Source organism: Neopelma chrysocephalum, unplaced genomic scaffold, assembly GCF_003984885.1.
Source record: "Neopelma chrysocephalum unplaced genomic scaffold, ASM398488v2 Primary Assembly neopelma1_80b, whole genome shotgun sequence".
NCBI classification, from domain to species: Eukaryota; Metazoa; Chordata; class Aves; order Passeriformes; family Pipridae; genus Neopelma; species Neopelma chrysocephalum.
In genome coordinates this window covers 11,455,289-11,474,182 of record NW_020897742.1, presented here as the reverse complement: position 1 = coordinate 11,474,182, position 18,894 = coordinate 11,455,289, and the positions used below count along the sequence as shown (strand labels likewise).

At 41.4% G+C, this 18,894-nt stretch overlaps 1 protein-coding gene across 2 annotated transcripts; it reads right to left on the bottom strand.

The window, feature by feature from the left end:
• Positions 1–4,990: 4,990 nt before the first annotated feature.
• Positions 4,991–16,518, bottom strand: FAM110C (family with sequence similarity 110 member C). 2 transcript variants are annotated; one of them, XR_003535382.1, is made up of 3 exons: positions 15,229–16,518; positions 11,703–12,018; positions 4,991–5,341 (listed from the first exon to the last, which is right to left on the bottom strand). XR_003535382.1 is itself a non-coding variant. In XM_027690345.1 (2 exons), exon 1 carries the CDS (start codon positions 16,364–16,366, stop codon positions 15,269–15,271), a length of 1,098 nt encoding a protein of 365 aa, XP_027546146.1. In that variant the 5' UTR covers positions 16,367–16,518; the 3' UTR covers positions 9,057–12,018; positions 15,229–15,268. The 2 variants fall into 2 exon arrangements, 1 of the variants encoding a protein (XP_027546146.1); XM_027690345.1 differs by lacking the exon at positions 4,991–5,341 and having other exon boundaries at positions 9,057–12,018.
• Positions 16,519–18,894: the final 2,376 nt, after the last annotated feature.

The following is an 18,894-nucleotide window of genomic DNA, read 5'->3' as shown; positions in this document are numbered from 1 at the left end:
GTCAGCTACGAGGGGGAAAGACTGCTAGGGACAAATTTAGGAGCAAAGTGTAAAATAATTAGTTTATAAACAGATTATGGAAAGCATGTAAGCAAGACTCTTAGAAGATTATAATTTCTTAGGAGGGATAGCCAAGCTACCAACAGGTCATAGGTTATGTTTTAAAGTATTTTATTGATTTTTATTTCTTAGACACTTTTATTTCAGCCTGATGTTGCCTGTCCTTCCTTCCTTCTCTCCTTCCTACCTACCTTTTATTTTTTCCTATTTTTCCTTTATAGTTCTCTTTCAGAGAGAATAATTTTTCCCTCTAGCATCAGCATATGATTTCTTAATTTTGATGGAATTTTCATTTCTTTTTGCTTCAGTTTTCCACTTGGAAATAAAAATATCATTGCAAAATAGTCTGAAAGGATGCTACAAGACCTCCTGGATGATTTAAGAGTGTTTCACAACAGACTTGCTTTTCATAAAAGTAGGGATAAAGCAATTTCTAGTGAGAGGACATATATCTTTAGAAAAAAATAGTAGAAGTGAAATTACCTTTATTTTCCTCTCTGCTGCAAACTATACTTATTAAATACAAAATATTTTATCACTGGACATGTAAATCACAAGTTTTTGACAGTTACATAACTGACAAAACTGCAGAGACTCAAGGTATTGTTCCAAAGTATCTTTCACTTAGTTACACATTAACAGCTTCAACAGTTGTACACTCACATGTTAAGACAGCATCCAGTTTTAGAGTTCAAATGAAAACTTGCTTTTCAGTGTATTGTCACTGAAATAAGTGTATACGACTTTTCTGGAAAAAGTAATGAATCCTTATATTGCACTCTAATGGTCTGGAATATATTGTTTCACTGGAATGCTAATGAATATTTAACTTTAATATTAATGGACTTCAGAAACTATATGTATATATTGAAATTTTACGATTAAGGATGTACAGTGCCTACACTCAGTAGTGCTAGTACAGAATTTTGCATTAATGGTATATTGAGAGCTCTCTAAAACAGAGCTCTCTCTTGTCACAGCAGTGACTTAAAACAACAACAACAATAAAAAATGTTGTTACACATTGAATGCACTTTTCAAATCATTTCTTCCTGCTTACAGTTCCGCTGAACAATTATTAATTAATTGTATTCAACTTTTCCATGATCCCCTCTCCATAAAAAAGAACCCAAACCCCAAACTGAAAACGAACCTATTTCTGAGTATACCAGATGCTCTGGGCATACTGCTTCCTCTACTATATATATGATGTTTTGCTTTGACCTAGGCTGTTCATTCTGGCAAAAATATATTTATTTTCAGAGATTCTAATTTTATTGAAGAGTAAAAATTTTTTTTTCGGTGGGCTGGGGGGGCTGGGATATTCATTCAGTACTTTCATGAAAAATATGAACTCCATGAAAGTAAAATTTCATTATGAAATACTTTTCTTGGAAATTTTTTGACCAGTCTTACCATTTAAGTATCTAAATTTATGTACACTAATGACTCACATCTCCTTCCCCCTTTCCCCACTGATTTGCAACACCCTTGCTATTGTTTTCACAAACTGTTCTTTCCTCTTTCATTCAGAAAATAATACAAAGACAGTCGTATCAATCCTTGCCTTGATTTTCCTTACCTTTCCAACAGCTGCTTAATTTCTTGGCTAAAGACACAGCTCTTTTCTTAAATAGCAAAACACCTGTTGATTTTTCAGATTTATCTCCTGTGTTACTCTCAAGCAAAGAGATATACCAAATCTCACCACAGTTCAGTTAGCACCACTTTAACCTGCAGTTTGAGAGTCTAAAATAACCTTCAGAAAAGAGATTAAAGGGAAGAGACAATGAAGAACTTGTTCTAGACAGCTGCATTCCATGGAAGTTAATTAATGTGCCAGATTTTAAGTTTACCTTTCAATAACTTGCCTGTTCCTAGATAAGTAAGCACATCTTTTACACTTACTTCTTTAGGGTACCACTGTGGTGTCACATTTCCAGAGCCCCACCTAGCCTGGAGGCACCTGACATTCTTTGCCCCATTTGGACTTTCTGCATATGACCTTGTTGGCTCTGCAGCATATCTTCTGGGGAGCCTCAGTTTTGACAAATTTGGGGTTCACCAAGCTGAAGCTTCTTCCAGCCACACCTGGTGGGGATTTTCAGAAATCAGGTTATGAACAGGTTATGAACATCAGTTGAGGGTGGGATTGCTTGTCTAAATTTTGCTGGCCAAAGGTTAGTAGTCTAGCCTCAATTAGTCACCTAGTCACCCTCCGTAGTCAGCGGTGAACTGTAGATAGCTCCAGAAGTGATTCATTACTCGTAGCCAGGTCTACCTGAAGGTGGGATGACTCACTGACTGCAGAGGGATATTGCTAGGGTGGGCAGTGAGGTGAGATCTACTGTGCTGCTGGATACTGTTTCTGTTAGCCTGCCTTCAGAACAAAGCAATAGCCTTAGCTGTAAAATACCTCCAGGCTAGGCTGCAGCACCCCCCATTTGGAGCAGGGTAGGAGCACACACCCGGACAGTCACGGACAGTCACGGCAGCTCACAGGACAAGTGCTGGCAGGTTCAGCTGCCGTAGCTGAGTCATGTGGCTGAACCCTTAGTACCAGCATCTGTTTGCAAAACTGACTCCGAGATACTTCTGATAAAGAGAATTATAATTTGGAAAGGTTGTGAGTGCTTTTCAAATGTTACACCATTTCAAATACCTCAAGCTATGATCAAATATCTCAGCACCCCCTCTTCTTGACTGCAGTGTCACATGGCTCTTTCTGGCTGGAAAGCAAAACATTGTATAAAGCCATAATCTAGTCCCTATAACTTCATTAAAATTATTTTCACATCAGCTTTCTTTTACCTTAGAAACTCATCAGATTCAAACAGAATTGTGGACCCATCCCAACTGTTTATAAGGAACCCAAATAGTCTACATGATCTCTCACTTTATTTCTGATGAAAACCCCATCATCACAGCTACATTTTCTTTCCACAGTCTGGGAGCTTTCTAGTTTACCTTGTTCCTCATGTTTTAAAAATCTTTCTTGAACTGATTTCATTTTCACCTCCTTTTTCAGCTACACTGGCTTTTCTCTTACTTCTGATGGACTTGTCGCTGTGTAGCACGCTTCTTCCTATGAAATACATCAACTTGTGATTGAATATTTTGTGTTTCCATTTGCACCATCCCATTTCATTTCACTCAGAACCAGCCTTCTTTATTTCCTGCTTGGATGAAACTTGTTGTCTTTGCTTTACATTTCATCCTTGATCATAGTCACAAAGGTGTAATCCTGACTGTGCAGACACCATTGGTTTGTCTCCAGCTATGTCTTTGAGGTTAGTCACAACAAGTAGAAACACTAGGGAAGTCTGGGAAGGCTATGGGAAATGGACATCACAGGGTTCTTGATATTGGAAATATTTGTACTGGGCAATGTTTATGTTTTGCAGTCATGTCCAGGACCTTATCACGCTACATGCTATACACCTACAACAAAACACAGCACTTACCCATGACCAGACACACTACATACCGTACATTCCTCTGACACTCCTGCCTCCTCCGCTGAACTGTAAACTTCGATGCAGATGAGGTTCGTAGCAAAATGTAAAGTGTAAAATTGGTGTCCTTCTGTTTCTCATTCACATTTAGTAACTGAATAGTCCTAAATATTTGGATGGTTTTGATCTGGATCACAACTGTGTTTATAGAACCACGAAAAGTTTTTATTTGAAAAGAAATATACCTATATATACCTTGAAAAGATACCTTTGTGGAAGAATGTTGAGTAAAATCAACAGAGAACAAGTACAGCAGTCCTTGGTCAGTGCTTGTTTTAATTTAGGAATGAGCTAAATCATTTTAAGCTGGGCTCAAGCTGGAAATATATATTTGCAATCTATTTAGAAGGAAAAATATAGGATTACTTGAAATGGTAGACATTCATTTAGATGAAAATAAACTGTGTCCTATTTGTTTAACTTACTGGTACATATTCTACTAACTCAGTAGAAATGGGTCTTGAAGCTGAGACAGCTACTGAGAGGATGAACTCTGGCAAGTGGTTTTAGAGTCTGGGTCAACCATTTCTTCTTCCTAGCAGGCCTCCTTTCCCATCAGTCCCCATTCCTCCACCACCTCCTGCCACATGGACAATAACTTGAGAAGATTCCCAGATGTGCCACATCCCTAAAGGGGGACTGGAGGTGGTCAGATTTGTTTATTGTGTACTTCAGCACACATTGGAGGCCAGTTTTGCAGTTGAGGGATGGTAACTAACTCAATAGCATTTGATAGCAGGATCTCATTTGGGGGCCACATCTTATCTAAATGAATGTTTCAGTTTCAAATCGTTTCAGTTTTTTCTGTTCAGCTGAGCCCTGTGGCAAGCTGAATGGAACTAAACAGAGAGAGGACTACTGAAGGACAGTCGGGCACATGGAGATTTGCAACACTTTTAAATCAATTTCATTTTACAATTAAAGTAATATAAATAGATTTAAATCCATACTTTTAATTAAAACAACAACTTCCTGTGCCTCCCAACTGCAGGCAGAACTCGAGTTCTATTCTGTGAGGAAACATGTCTTTTGCAATTTACTGCAATCTCCCCAGATCTTGCAGCTCTGCTGAACCATTAGATATACTGTAAATGCATCTCTTAGGGTACTCTGAGGAAAGACAGAAAATACCTCAAATTATATAACTTTAGGAGTTAAGTATTCCTCCAAATTATTTTTCTTGTTTCCTTGAATTTTGCAGGACGGTTTTTTTTACTGCATCATATTCATTTTTCCCACAACAAATCTGACAGATTATGCTGTTTACTGTGGTCTAATCAGCAGATTTGAGATTTTTATGTACTCCAGCATTTGTACAAATGTTTTACATATGAGGATTGCTGCTACTATTGGCCTCTGTCCTCAGGTAAAACAGGATGCTAAAATAATACAAACCACACTGATTTATGTTTTAAATATTTGAACATCAGGGGAATTTATTTGTGACAGTTTGAGATCAAGCATAGGTAAATGGGGATTTTAGACAAAGTGGCCATGGAAGAAAACCATCCTCTTGGATAGTGCATGATAAGACACTCAGGCACATGCTGGGATTCTTGGTGGTGTCCTGTGCAGAGTCAGGAGATGGACTCGATGATCCTTGCGGGTAGCTTCAAACTCAGGATATTCTATGATTCTATGATCAGAGGGCAGAGAAGTCCTCTTACCATCCCATCGCTTTGTTTCCACAATGGTTTTAGAGCAATATAAGATGATCTGTAAATGTCTCGTGATCTGGAGGTGTGAGATGGTCTTTCTTCCACCAACTGTAGGATAATAAAAATATACCAATCTAAATAACTGAAAATCTAGGAAAATTGGAGCTTCCAGACTACTAGCCTGTTCTGGAAGGTTACATTGAAGGTCTGTTCTCAGAAGTAAAACAAATTTCAGCCTCTTTATAGTAATTGAAATCAAGGAATTGAATTCTTTTCTACAACAGGGAGAAAGAACGGAGATCTATTCTTACTGCTGTCACAGTAAATGGAGACAGCTCTGCAGATGCTCAATTTAAGCCCAAGAGATGCCTAGGGAGTCACCTCAGCTTGTATTTGCAAGTGAACCCAAGAGACTACATCACTGTTTGATGTTGGTTGACTTTTGCATGTGATAGGGTTCTTCCTGCAAGGATTAAATGTTGAGTGAAAACTGGTTCTCAAGAAAAAAGTGGCAAACTGCATCTTTCCAACAAGCTCAAGAGATACCTCGCTGTCCTGAGTCCCACGTAGAACTGATTCGGGTGCATTTCTTTTTCAGTCCTGTTGCTGCAAAGCTTGCCCAATTCGCTTTCACTGGCGTAATGTTCTTATTTGGCCACACTGAGCTTTCTACAAGGTATAAGCTACACTACACCAGGAGAAGACTTGTGATTTGGCATTTGACTTTGCAGTAGCTGTACTCAGGGCTCTTTGAGACAAAGTGTCACCACTTATCATCTAGAAGGTATAAACCAAGCCAAAGATGATGTTACAAACAGGTATCAAAGAGCAAAAATTATATGCTAAGTTATGCAGGAAGAGCTATGTACATGAAAAAGGACTAGAGACTTGGTCTCTGATCTTGTAAGCCTCTGCTTAACTACACAACACATTAATTTCTTGACTTTTTTGCATGGTTAGTTCTTAGTTTCCATGGGTAAAGACAGAAAAAGATTGAGCAGAAGGATATAAAACCTAACTGGAAGCATTATTCAGAAAACAAGATTACAAGAATGAGGTGAGGACAATAGTGCCTTTTGTAATGATTGGCACACAAATGAGTTCATTGGAAATGTAAACACATAAAGGGACTGTCAGAGAGGGCGTAAGATGAATACGCTGATGAATAACTGTGGAAGTGGTTAAGACTTCCTGCTCACCAAAGAGAAAAGCAGTGATGTAAGAAGAGGTTGGGCTAACAGAAAGGAGTAAGGGCAGCATTCCCCTCAGTGTGTTCAGCTGTGTCTGTCTCTTTGTGCACAAGTCTAAATCTCGGTGCTGGTTGGTTCAACACTTTTATGTCCGTCATCACCTGACCAATAATCTCGTGTTTTTGTGGGTAACTGTTGGTGATTGCTACCCTCTGAGAGGTCCTTGCTACCCCCTATGAAAAAGAACATAAAAATGGGTACTCCTGTGGAGCTCTTGACAACTGAGGAAAACTTGGAAACCCAGACAATCATAGCTCTTAGATATTTTTAATCATAGCTGCTGAAGCAACTCAACTCCCATACAAATGTACAAGCTAATTTTACAGGATTTCCTGTTCTTTCAGTAGCTAGACTGATTCCTGGAGGTGGATATATTTAACTGACTTTCATCTGGAGGCTGTTTTTTTCTGATACTGTTTCTTCTTCTGCTATATCCCAAATTTTATTGGCAAGTGCAAGTGATCAAAATTCTCAACACCTTCTGTCATGGAGACCTCCACAGACTAAGCTGCTGTTACATCGTTGTCTGCAAATGAGCTGAGTAGCCCTTTCTAAGCCCATTTTATTTCTGAGGATGGGGCATCTACCACTCTCTCTGCAACATTATACTTAAGTGAATTGATATAGTCCCCTCTTGTCCCACAGGATAAATATGGTCCAACCGCCAAACCTCCTCAAAATTTGAAGGCATCTCTTTGCAGAGTAAAGCCAAATCCTGTATTTGCTTATTTGCCTGTTGACATAGGCTGTTCTTTGGCAAAAGTTCTTGGAGATATTAAGTACTTTTACAGTTCTGTGTTCAGAATGCACCAACATCTACAATACACCTGAAAAGCCTTTTTCTGTTTCTTTCCAACACTTATTTACTACTCAGAGATGAATTAGAAGAGAAGCAGTGAATCAGTAAGCTGTGGACTTTTAGAGGCCGCTTGTATCAGTCCAAGAATGAGATCTTATAAAACCTTATTTCTGGACTTCATAAAATATGGTACAAAGGTGCTATGTGGAAAATAATGTAAGAACGATATTCCTAAACGTAGCCACAGGTTATTCACAGGTTATGATGGCTCCTTCCTCTCTTAGGCAGCAAGATGAGCAAAGGCTTGCTATGGAGATTAACTTCCATAGAAAGGGGGATACACAAATTGTCACCCCTTTCCATACTTGCTTTGTACCTTGCACTGATATGGGTCAAACAGGGCTTGTGAGAGGAAGGTTACATGTCAATGATGATAAAGTTGCTCTTGGGTGTTTGTGGAAGAGCCTAATCTGCACAGCAACCATCATTTAGCTCTCACAACCTCCAGTTGTGTTCAAATGCTGGCTGGTGAAACACTTGTGTCTGAGCAGGTTAGATCATACCAAAATGATAACTAGGAAATGGGATTGCATTGGTCTCTGGTAAAAGCTCACTGTATGCAACCATTATTTCTGCTGCTTTCTTCAAAAAATAAATGAATAAGGACTTAGCATCATATATTGAATTCTTCCTGTGGAAAGAACACTCAAACAACCGCTTGTTGACAAGATTCTGGAGACAGTATTTTTTCCAAGCAGAACTTCAAACTCCCTACCACTTTGGACACTGGTTGTGAAGAATGTGATATTGCCTGCAGCACACTGTAGCTTTTGACAGTGAGCAAAACCAAATATAATACTAATATTTATATACTAGTATATATTAGTATATACTAATAATACTATTTTTTGGAAAAAATAGTACCCTTCAGAAATAAACTCTCTATCTTTTCAGCCATATTCTGAAATGAAAAGAACAGCCCTAGCCTCATATATTTCAAATTTACTGATATTGAGAGCTAACAGCTATTGTGCCAGCTCCTTGCAAGGCTCCCTGTCTAAGCTCAGCCAGGGGTCTGGGCATGGCCCAGGGAAGTACTGCGCTTTCAGATAGTCACAGTCTAGTATCAGCCTCACTCATAGAGAAGTTAATTCCCTAACGGGATTCCAACTTTAAAATAATAGTACCTTAATGGAGACAGGAAAATAAAAGTATACTTTAAAAAAACCAAACGTTAACTTTCAGAGTGGTAGTTTTATTTGTATGCACTCAATAGCACACATGTTCTTTCACAGTAATATAAACATGGCAACCAAGAAACATCCATACCAGGTGTGACCAGTACTCCATTTCAAAGGATTCAAAAGCAGATCCAAGAAACTCCATTGGAGGCAATGACAGGACAACTTGCTCCCAGAAGAAAGTTTCTGCTTAATCCCCATCAATGTAATACTTGGCCAATTTCAAAAAACATGAAGACTTATATCCCTTAGAAAAGTAATATACACATTATAGAACAATCTGTATTTCTTACTTATAGATTTCTGTACAGTAATATTTACAACATATTGCAAAGGTTTCAGTCGCTATCTGATTGCGAATACTTGCTCCCAGACCACAAACCCCAGACTTTGTACCTCTCTCCTGTTATGCTATAGCCGCGGACATTGTCCCTTGTCATAGCATTGGAGCACCTTGAAACACTTGGGTGTAAACAGCAGTTCACTCTGCACACTCGCACACCATTTGACTATTTTTGTTTACATAGTTCTAGTAAAAAAAAATCATTCAATTTATGACTTGCCTTTGTCCTCAGCCTCAGTTTAAGCTCCCCAGAAACCTGGAAAACCAACTCCACTGCTAAAACTTCTGTCCAAACTGCAATGGCCCACTTTACCATAGCTTATCGCTAAAGCTGAAAAATCCAACCCCTTCCGAAGCATATCTTTTATAATCAAATAGTCAAAAACAAAACAAAAACAACAAAACAATCTGGATAATTTTTTGAGAAAAAGACAGGTAGTGACTAACATTAGCAAGTTTTTCTTATTTTGAGGGATATATCTGAAAGACTCAGCAGAAAAAAGGAAAAGCCTGTACACGCAACAGTAACAGGAGCTGAATGAAGACTAGAGCTCCCACCATTTGGAAAAAGCACTGAATTACCCATTTCCAATGTGTATGGAGAAAGAAAGATCGTTGTCTGTTGTTGTTCTGACATACTGGGAAGTGTAAATTATTAGCTTCCCCAGAGGTATTATTAAATAAAGGGAATCTATAGCTTATCAGAGAAAGATCTTAGACAGGTCCACATCATCTCTGAAGTAAATGATACCTGGGAGAGCTTGGATTCCTACAGAGTTTGAACAAAGCCAGAGAAATTTTGCCACATATCAGTGTGGAACTCCAACTCCCCCAAACTATTCACAAAGACAAAAAGGGGGATTAAAAAAATATTCAGAATGGGGCCAGTTCTGATTTCACTAACCTCTACCATAAAACTTTCATCAGTTTTGAGAATGGCTGATGTTCACTATTTTCAAGCAAATTAAACATGTTCCTTCCTAACTTTGAAAACTCGTGAGCAATACATCTTTCATCTTAACTTTTGAGAGCTGCTCAACTAAAACAGCAAAAGCAAACAGAAGTTTGAAAATGAAACCAAATATTTCCTTGGAAACAAAACAAAATAATTCTCTTCTCTTGCGGTGGGGCACTGAATTGTAATGCAAAAGATTTTTCCTGCAGTCTGAGCTGTCTGCAGGCATCCGTATTTTCAAAGAAAAGCAATCCTTAGCTCTGACAACTGTATATAAACATATATGTGGTAAGGCACCTTGCAAATTGAGCATGAACAGAACAGATATGTCAGGTTGTGTCCCTGACTAATAAACCTAAACTCGAGCCTTAAAAACCTGCATCTTAAGTGCATAATTCTTACTATATTAGCAGCATCTTGGAGTTTTCTGAGAAGCATCCTTTCATAATAATGTAACAAATACACATAGAAATTCCATTATTTAAAAAAATATCTGCCTGTACTACCTTCCCTCTAAGTCTGCGGGAGCTCACTCATAAAAACTAGTTAGTTTTCTCCCAAGTAAAAAGTGGCTTCAACAATTATTTTATCTGGAATTGTTATCCAGTTATCTTGAGAACTTCAGACATGCAGACTTTAGTACGTAAACTAGAAACAAGACAAATGCCCTGCATTCCCGAACTGTTGCTGTAATTGAGAACCAACCATCCAGGGACTGACAAGCACATTTAAAACATATGGAAGTGCAACTCAGATGATTTTTAGCTGATATCAACTATGTCACTCAATGAGCTCTTGAAGAACAACTCTTCCACATCCATGGTAACACAAAGTAAACTTTTAACATCTGCAGGACCCCCAGTTCAAGTCCCCACTGTGCCAGTGGTGCAGTTATCACAGATGGCCATCCATGCAAATTAAAGGGAAACTAGCTTTGGGTTTTTCTTTTTGCATTGTTTTGTGGTTTGTAATGTCCACATAGAAATGCTTTGGTGCAAGACATTTGCTAGTGAGCAATGACAGATTGGGATGTTTGAGGAACAGCCAGCAAATTCCATGAGTTGTTGCAGAGGCCTCATTCACTACACTGATGATCCAAAGTATCAGCTTTTAAAACACATTTAGCTCAGCCAGCCCAAATGAAGCATTTTACTGATGATATTGAGTAAGGTGTTGTCTACACTGAGTGTCATCAGGGCATTACCTGGCCCGGCTGTGCCCTAATATGCCTTTTTGCCTTGCAAGGCAGAGATGCTGTCTTGCATAGCCCTATTGCTAGGGAAGTTTGGCTTTATGCAGCCTGGGATACAATTTCCTAATGTGATTCTGTAAGCCACCTGATCACTCACAATTAAACGTGTTAAACCACAAGCTACCAAAGTTTGCAATGTTTGCAATGTCAGAGTTGGGTACACATTGCAAACAAATTGTACTGTTCTGGAAGCAGAAACAATGCATAACCCTCCCTCAATACCTGTTTCTTGGAACCATGCTCCTGGAAGTATTTGGGGCTATTCTTTCCCAATGGCTGAGCAGGCTGTGTGACAAACTAGCAAGAGCAAACTAGGTACACCAATTTGGTTTGAATACTCGCAGAGAAAGAGAGGTTTGGCAGGGATTTAGCCTACAACATGTTTGTTGTATCCCAGACAAAGTTGCCGCAGTCAGTCCTCACCAGCCAAGAAGATGATTTTGAATGACGACAGGAAGAGCTCTGGTCATATAGCCCTGGTAAGACACAGCCTTTGAACGTGCAGGTGGAGTGTGTCTGTCCGCAAGGAAATGCCTGACCCAGAGGTCATTGCCACTTCATTCCCGCTTTCTCCCCATATCCCTGTTGACAAATTCATTGCTAGAAGGAGATGAGTGCACAACACAGACCTTCTGTCACAGCCTGGACTGGCATCCTGAGGCAGTGAGCTGATGTTGAATGTTATTGTGGATGGAAGCTGCTGCCACACTTCACTTTTCCAGGGGCTTTAATTTTGTGCTGTCTTGCTGGGGCACAGTTCACAACCTCCACTTGTCATTGCAGTCTTCGACACCCTTGGGCTTGACAAGAGTGAGGCTTCCAAGGGATGGGGGTGAGGGTAGGAGGCAATAATAAAATACTAAATTTGGACAAAGTAGTCATAAGTCAGATGAGGGAAGAGTTTCTTCCTGTGTCTGGTTTTGTTCAACTTCCAAGTCAAGTATTCTGAAGAAAGAAGAAAAAAAGTGTCATTTGTTATTTATCACATCAGACAAGCATAAGGTGATACTCTAAAGCTTTTATTCAGCTGCTTATGGCTATTGCCAACATAGCGAATTCCCCACTCAGGAGATTTCTACTTGAATAATGCCCATCCATTTAAGAAGGATGCAGAAACTCAAGGTTGAATAATCTTGATTCAACTCAGAATGAGCCTCCTGTCTTCTTAGAATCAAGCAGGACTGACAGGGGGAGGAGCTGAACTACAGGCTGAACTACAGCCATGAAACAGCAATGCCCATCTTGCTAAAGAACTCGGTTTTCTGAAGCTCACAACCCACAGTCAGACTTTGCAATCACCACTCTGATGAAACATGTTAAAGAACCTGATCCTTCAAATAGCTCTGTTATTTACATGGTGCTCCACCAGGTCCTGGAGAGCTCATGAAAAATTAAATTGAGAACATAAAATATGAATGCAATGATCACTGGCCCATAAAAGCCCTGCAGTTCTTGAAAGGTTTTATACATAATGAATGTCGGGATTTCAGAAAACAGGTTCCTGCTCCCTTGTCCAAAGAAGATGCAACAATTTTCAAGCCTCTGTATAAAACAAGGAACTTCCAAGGATGCGCTTGGGAGAGCCAGGAAGAGTACAGTGCTCCCCAGTGCTGCACAGGAGTCCACTGCCCATTAATAATCAGTAAGCAAACTAAACAGAGCCAAATACTTGGATATTTTGAAAACATAGATATCCAACCTGATGCTGTATTATCAAAGAAAGTGTAGGACTGAATGAAAATTTTTATCAGAACTAAAAGATTTATCTTGCAATCACATGGTGATAATAACTCTCTCCTTAAAATCTTGCCAGTGGATGTAATATTTAACTTATGGTAATTCTTAATGACCTTTGTCCTTTATTCTGGGTGCTGTGTACAGGTAGTTTTAGTTGACCCCTCTGAACTTCCTGCTTCTATGGCCTAAATGATAAGTATGTTCTCAGTTTTCAGAAATTACCCTTCTGCTGAGATCTGTCAGCAGCATATCAGCCCTAGTATCCTTAAAATTAAGTTTGTAATAAGGACCCTATGAATTAGTGTTTCCTAGGCTGTCAAAAATGTTGGTGTCAAAGGCAATTGCTGCCAGCGTAAAGTGCTCCCTTGTTCTAGGCATTAAAGTTATTGCAGAATGACCGCAGACTGACTTGAATAAACTTGCCGTTTACTTCATGGAGATCTTTTCACCAGCCTCTTAGGATATGTGCTATGAACTACCATTTTATTTTCTATGCTAAAAACAAAAAGCCATTGACCAAACCCATGCAAGTTTATAGTGGTTCAGCCTCTAGAAAAGTGCTTCTCCCCTCCTGCCCTTGCCTTTGCCCTGGTGCAGCACCTCCTCTACAGACTGCAAGTTCCCTGGGGTGCTCACCAGCATCTCCTGCCTCAGCTGCAGCATTGGACATCCTACCACCATGCAAATGGATGGGGAAAGGGCCAACTGCTCCTTCTGTGGTCTTCTGGCCAGCAAGGGCATTCAGGAGAAAAGCAAGCTTTTGTGTGGTTGTTTTTCTTGAGTGGTTCATGCTTGCTGTAATCTGCCTCCCATCCTCTGTGTTTAACAAGGCTGGCAGCTGCAAGGAGCTTCACAAAATGACCGCCTTCCTCATTTCATTTTGCATATCTCTCTGGCCTTTTACACAGAAGGATGAGCAAGGAGAAATAATTAATTCAGGAGAGCCCTTTCTTCTCTCTAAGGTAGTTTGGGAAAGGATCTGTTACATAACAACACTTCTTTAAGTTGTCAGCCAGACATCTGACAAGCATTCCTATCTGCAAGGGCTTGAAATGTTTGTGTGAAAATGGCTCTCTCTCCCTCTTCCTCCTCTTGCAGGAAGAAAATAGGCTTTTGAGAAAAGTTCTATTCTAAAAGTGAACCAAATTTCACATAATTAAAACCAATTTCAATGAAGTAAGTGGATTATTGTATTATATGGATTAAAGGAATTGAGAGTGACAGGCCCACATCCTTGCAGGAAAGAGACTCAAGCACTACATTTCTCCACATTCGTAAGGCCCACATGCTCCATCAACACCTGTGTCTACACCAAGTGATGTTCTTCTCACGCACCAATTACGAACTGTCAGAATACATACATGTAATCCTTCATATCAAGGCCTATTCATGCAATTTTTAAATACCACACTGTAAGCTGTGGCACTTATCCTAAGGGCATTATGTACTGGAAGGAGAAAAACTGTTATCTCCTAGATCAATACCAAGGGCTCCAGTTCTTTTTCAGGAGATCATATGCAAAATAAACACCGCTTTTTTAAAAACCAGGATATCTGCTTTTAGCAGGGCTGAATTTGTTCTGCTTCTGTCTGCGAAGTAATTGATTTCCAAGTCTAGAATCCACACATTTGTATTAGTTACCTTTAGTTTAAACAGTACCCCTCTGACCAAGGCAAACCACACAACCCATTCCCAGCTACCACTGCCAAACCACATGGCAAAACCCACTGCAGAGGAAAACCCAAAGCCTGTGAAACACTAGGGGTCACCTGGAACAAACTTCTGGCCCCAACAAAAAGCTGCGGAGGAAATAAGATTGCTAGCAGGACCACTGACTCTGTTTTGCTTTCCTGATACTTGGGGGCACCTATGTGTAAGGGGAAGGAGAGAGAGTGAAGGAAAGTAAGGAGGGGAAAACTGTAGCAGTATAGTATAAATACAGTGTACTCCTAATGAGTAAGAGTTTCAGCAGTAGAGTATAAATATAGTGTACTCCTAATGAGTAAGAATTTCAGTTCAGCCTGTTATCCAAGCAACTGTAACCAAAGGTTGAATACTTTTCTAAGTTTGTTTTTTTTCCTAGAATTTAATATATCAGAAATCAGAGAAAACAAGCTATTTGCAAGCAGGAATCTGCAGAGTACAGGCATCCTTCACAGACACTGAATCTTTAATTTCATCGGGGGGGGGTGTCTGACCTAAACGTGGCAAGCTGCAAGCATTACTTTGTTTTTATTTTGGCTTTTGTAACAACATGGATTTCTGCTTTGCAAAAAAGCCATACTTGGAACACATAGTAAACAAAATACATTTTCCTTCAGCCCTTCATGAAAAGATAATATAAACTTAGAAAAGCCAACTGCTCGTTAAAGAGGAAAGAAAAATACACAAATCACCAGGGCGAGGCTTTGCACACACCTTGAGTTCATCAGGCTGCAATGCACACTGAAAGAAGCCATCACGCCAGTTCCTGGATCACCTTGTTATTCTCCTTGGCTTTCTTACACGTATACAACCATTTGATTATCCGAGCATTTCGCTCGACCACAGAGGTGCTGCTGGGGACCTGCTCTGTGAGTTCATCCTCCAGCAGCCCCTCATCTCCACTGTGCCTCGTAAAGTCACTCTCGGATGTTGCCACACTGATGCTGCGGAACTTGAAGGAGACATTGTCAGACACCACGGAGAAGTTCTCTCTTCCAAGGTCCTCAATGACCTCCTGCTCCAGGCCACAGTATTTGAAAAATGTATCAAACTCAGCGAAGGACTTGGAGTAGCGAGAGCTGATGTCCGACTGGGACCGATGGAGACCTCTCCTCTTCACCTCCTTGACCTCGTCAGGAGGTATACTCAGGTATGAGGGTCTCTCATGCTCTTTTGTGCATACCCCTGGGCCTTCGGTGCACACAGGGAAAGTCTGCTCCACTGCACAGTCGCTTGGCTCATGGTCACCATCTTTTGCCGAGAGGGGCTCATTGCTCTCGGTGCCCGCGGTGTCCTCCATGACTCTGGGCAACTCAGGGGAAGGCAACTGCTTCTCCTTTATGGACCCATGGAAGATTCTCCTCACCAAGTTCCCCCGCGAGCTGTCCTGGTTTTGACCTCTCCCAAACTCGCATTTCTGACGGTAAATCACCAGGGAATCCGGCCGCATCTGCCTCTTGTGGGTGCTGCGCCTGGCGATGGGGGTGCCGTGCTGCAAGGGGGCGCGGCAGGAGTACGCCGCCTTGGCCAGCTCCAGGGGCTTCGCGCCCTTCCCTCTGCCCAAGTCCCTGCTGACTGCTTTGCTCTCCACCGAACAGGTCTCGCTGCTGCTCTCCGAGGCTGAGCTGAGCGAGATGACGGGCTCTTGCCTGGTGCTGATGACCTGCTGACTCTTTACGTACTTGGCCTTATCGGCGGCCAGTCTCTCCACGGCACTTTTCCTGCCCGGCTTGCCGGCCTCCATCTGCCTGCGGAGGTACTCGGGCCCCTTGTTGAGGAGCCGCAGAGGGAGGGAGGAGTGCAGGTCGGAGATAGCGTGCATTCCCACGGCCCGGGAGAGTTCAGCTGGCATAGCAGTTTCAGGGACGCGGATCCTGCTTTCAGTCCCAGGGAGGGAAGGAAAAAAAAAAAAGGAAACAAAACCAAACCAGAAAGCGGTGGAGGGCAGCCTGGCAGCCTGTGCGCGGAGGCAGCGGCTCCGCGCTCCGAGGGCCGATCTCCGCGCTCTGCTGCGCCGTCGGGGCGCCGCGTGTCCCGCCCGCGCCTCCCGCCCGCCCCGCCGGCCGGGCACAGCCAATCCCGGCCGGCAGGAAGGCAGGGAAAGAGGGAGGGAGCCGCTCTGGTGGGGGCAGTGGCCCGGCCCCCGCCGTCTCCCGCGGTGCTGGGGCGGACGGGTCTCCGGGGACGCATCCTTGCCGTGGGCGCGGGGAGCCCGCACCGACGGCGGGGCACTCTGGGGTTTGCTCCCCTCAGAAGCATCCTCTCCAGGGCTGCCTCCGGGGGACGGGGCGTTGCTCTAGGGCCTGACCCGGCAGACCCCAGCGCAGCGCATCTTCCCTTGCGGGGGCAACACCTCGCACCGCTCCCTTCGCGGCCCTTACACGTCTCAGTGCCTCCCTCCCTGCCCCCGCAGATTTAACTGCCCGGCCTTGCCGGGTGCTGAGCTCAAAGGCATTCTTGCCATTGGAATGGTTTGGAAAGGACGGGGCTCGGGCTTCCAGCGCATAGCGACGGAGCAGGGTCCGGGCACGCCGGGTGGGCAGCACAGATGTGCCTCCAACTGTGCCTCCAGCTGTGCTAGCAGCATCCTGTCCTTCCTGGGTCATCGGCAGCAGCAGGGAGACATTTGCCCCTGGCCCACAGCTGAGCTGTGGCTGTGCACGAATAAAGTGCTGTGGAATTGCCTAAATCTGAATTGCTTGTTATAAATCTTTGCCCTTCAGAAACGCAGAGCAGATTTCCAAAGGGGCAGAATTCCCATCTGGGACTGGCAATTCTGAAGTAGCAGGACAGAGACATTGGTTGTAATGTAAACACCTGAAAATTAGACATATAAGTCATAGTTAATCACCTGGGGCAGTTCAACTTTAACTCATGATCACATGTGAAATGCAGCTCCTCTTGGGGTCAATAATAACTGAATTATAGATAACTTTTCTTCTTACATAGGAAACAAAAGCCAGTTTATATATGTAAGGTTTTCCATGCGTATTTTTTGTTGGTTTGGTTTGATTTGGTTTGGGTATAGTTTGTCTGTTACTTCGGGGGGATTATAACATCAGAACACTTTTGTGGTGATTGATTCATACTTGATCTTTATAATCACTAAATTGTGGCAAACAAGTTTACAAAGGGAGAGATGAACTCTGTCCTCATGATGCAGTTTCAGGGTATATGACTTTGCTGCCAGCAAGGTTCTCATTGTGACAAGGGAAGTGTTAAAACCAATCCTAGAGTTAGAGTTTGGTCTAGCTCTTCAGTGTAGACCACCTTAGAAACACAAACCCCAGAAATATTATCTTGCCATCATGGTTCTACTGCTGGTTTTCCTCTTAATTTTACATCATCTTTGTTTCTAGGCATGTAGGTCTGAACTCCAGAAGGCCTATAACACACACAACTGCCTGTTCACAGCGAGGATCTCAGACATGATGCTTGCCTGAATCAGGACTGAAATTCATGACATACTCTAAGATCACTTAGAGTGAAATTCTTGTGATTATGTAGAATGAGTGTATTTTTTGAGAAAGAACCTTTTTTTTCTTCTACAGGTAAACAAGTAGAGCTGGTTCACATAATGACTTGCCTAAAAATAATATTCTCAAAAACTAAGAGATGATAATAAAAGTTTAAGCACAGTTAATTACTGGGGAGTACTTTCTAGTTAAAGCAGTTCATATACAGATGTGTAAGAGTGTAGCTAATATCATTACATATTTAAATGTTGCATGAGATGCTGGGCATATAGAGAAGACTAATGTCTTCTGACAATGAATCTGAGCAATAAGCTGATAGATGTGCTGAATTTAGTTGTGAGGTTAAAGTTTCATTCTTATATTGACAAATCTGTCTGAATTTTTTCCTTCAATCTTTTCTTTAAAGTTCTATGGCACTGCATAATGTAATAACACATATTTACATTCCCCCATGCATTTAAATTTGTATTTGTTCCAATTTCTAGTGCCTTGTATGTCTGAGCTTTCAGAACTTACCAAAAAAATAATTTGTTTGCAGTCCTTTGGAATAATGAGAAAAATGAACACGTGAGTATCAGTAAGAGTTATCTTATTAAACAACTCCGATTAATTTCTTTATCAAGGCTATTTATTCACTCCTTGTCACATGCAAAAGCCACTAGCAAAAGCAGATATTCTATATTTTTGCTCAGTGGACAATAGATTTGTGTTTAGAGTTTATACATAAAAACAATGAAAAAATACTGTTTTGGATGAAAAAAAGGTTTAAATCCTTAAAAAAAAAAGAAGAGACATTTACCTTTCTCTTAAAATGTCCTTGGTTTTGAATGCATGCCTGAAAGACAAACCTGGGCACTTTTGCTGGAATATTTTCATTTTCAGCCTGTTTTGTTCCATTCTCACT

Coding starts and splice junctions, on each gene's coding strand:
- FAM110C (XM_027690345.1), bottom strand. CDS start 16,366: ATGCCAGCTGAACTCTCCCGGGCCGTGGGAATGCACGCTATCTCCGAC.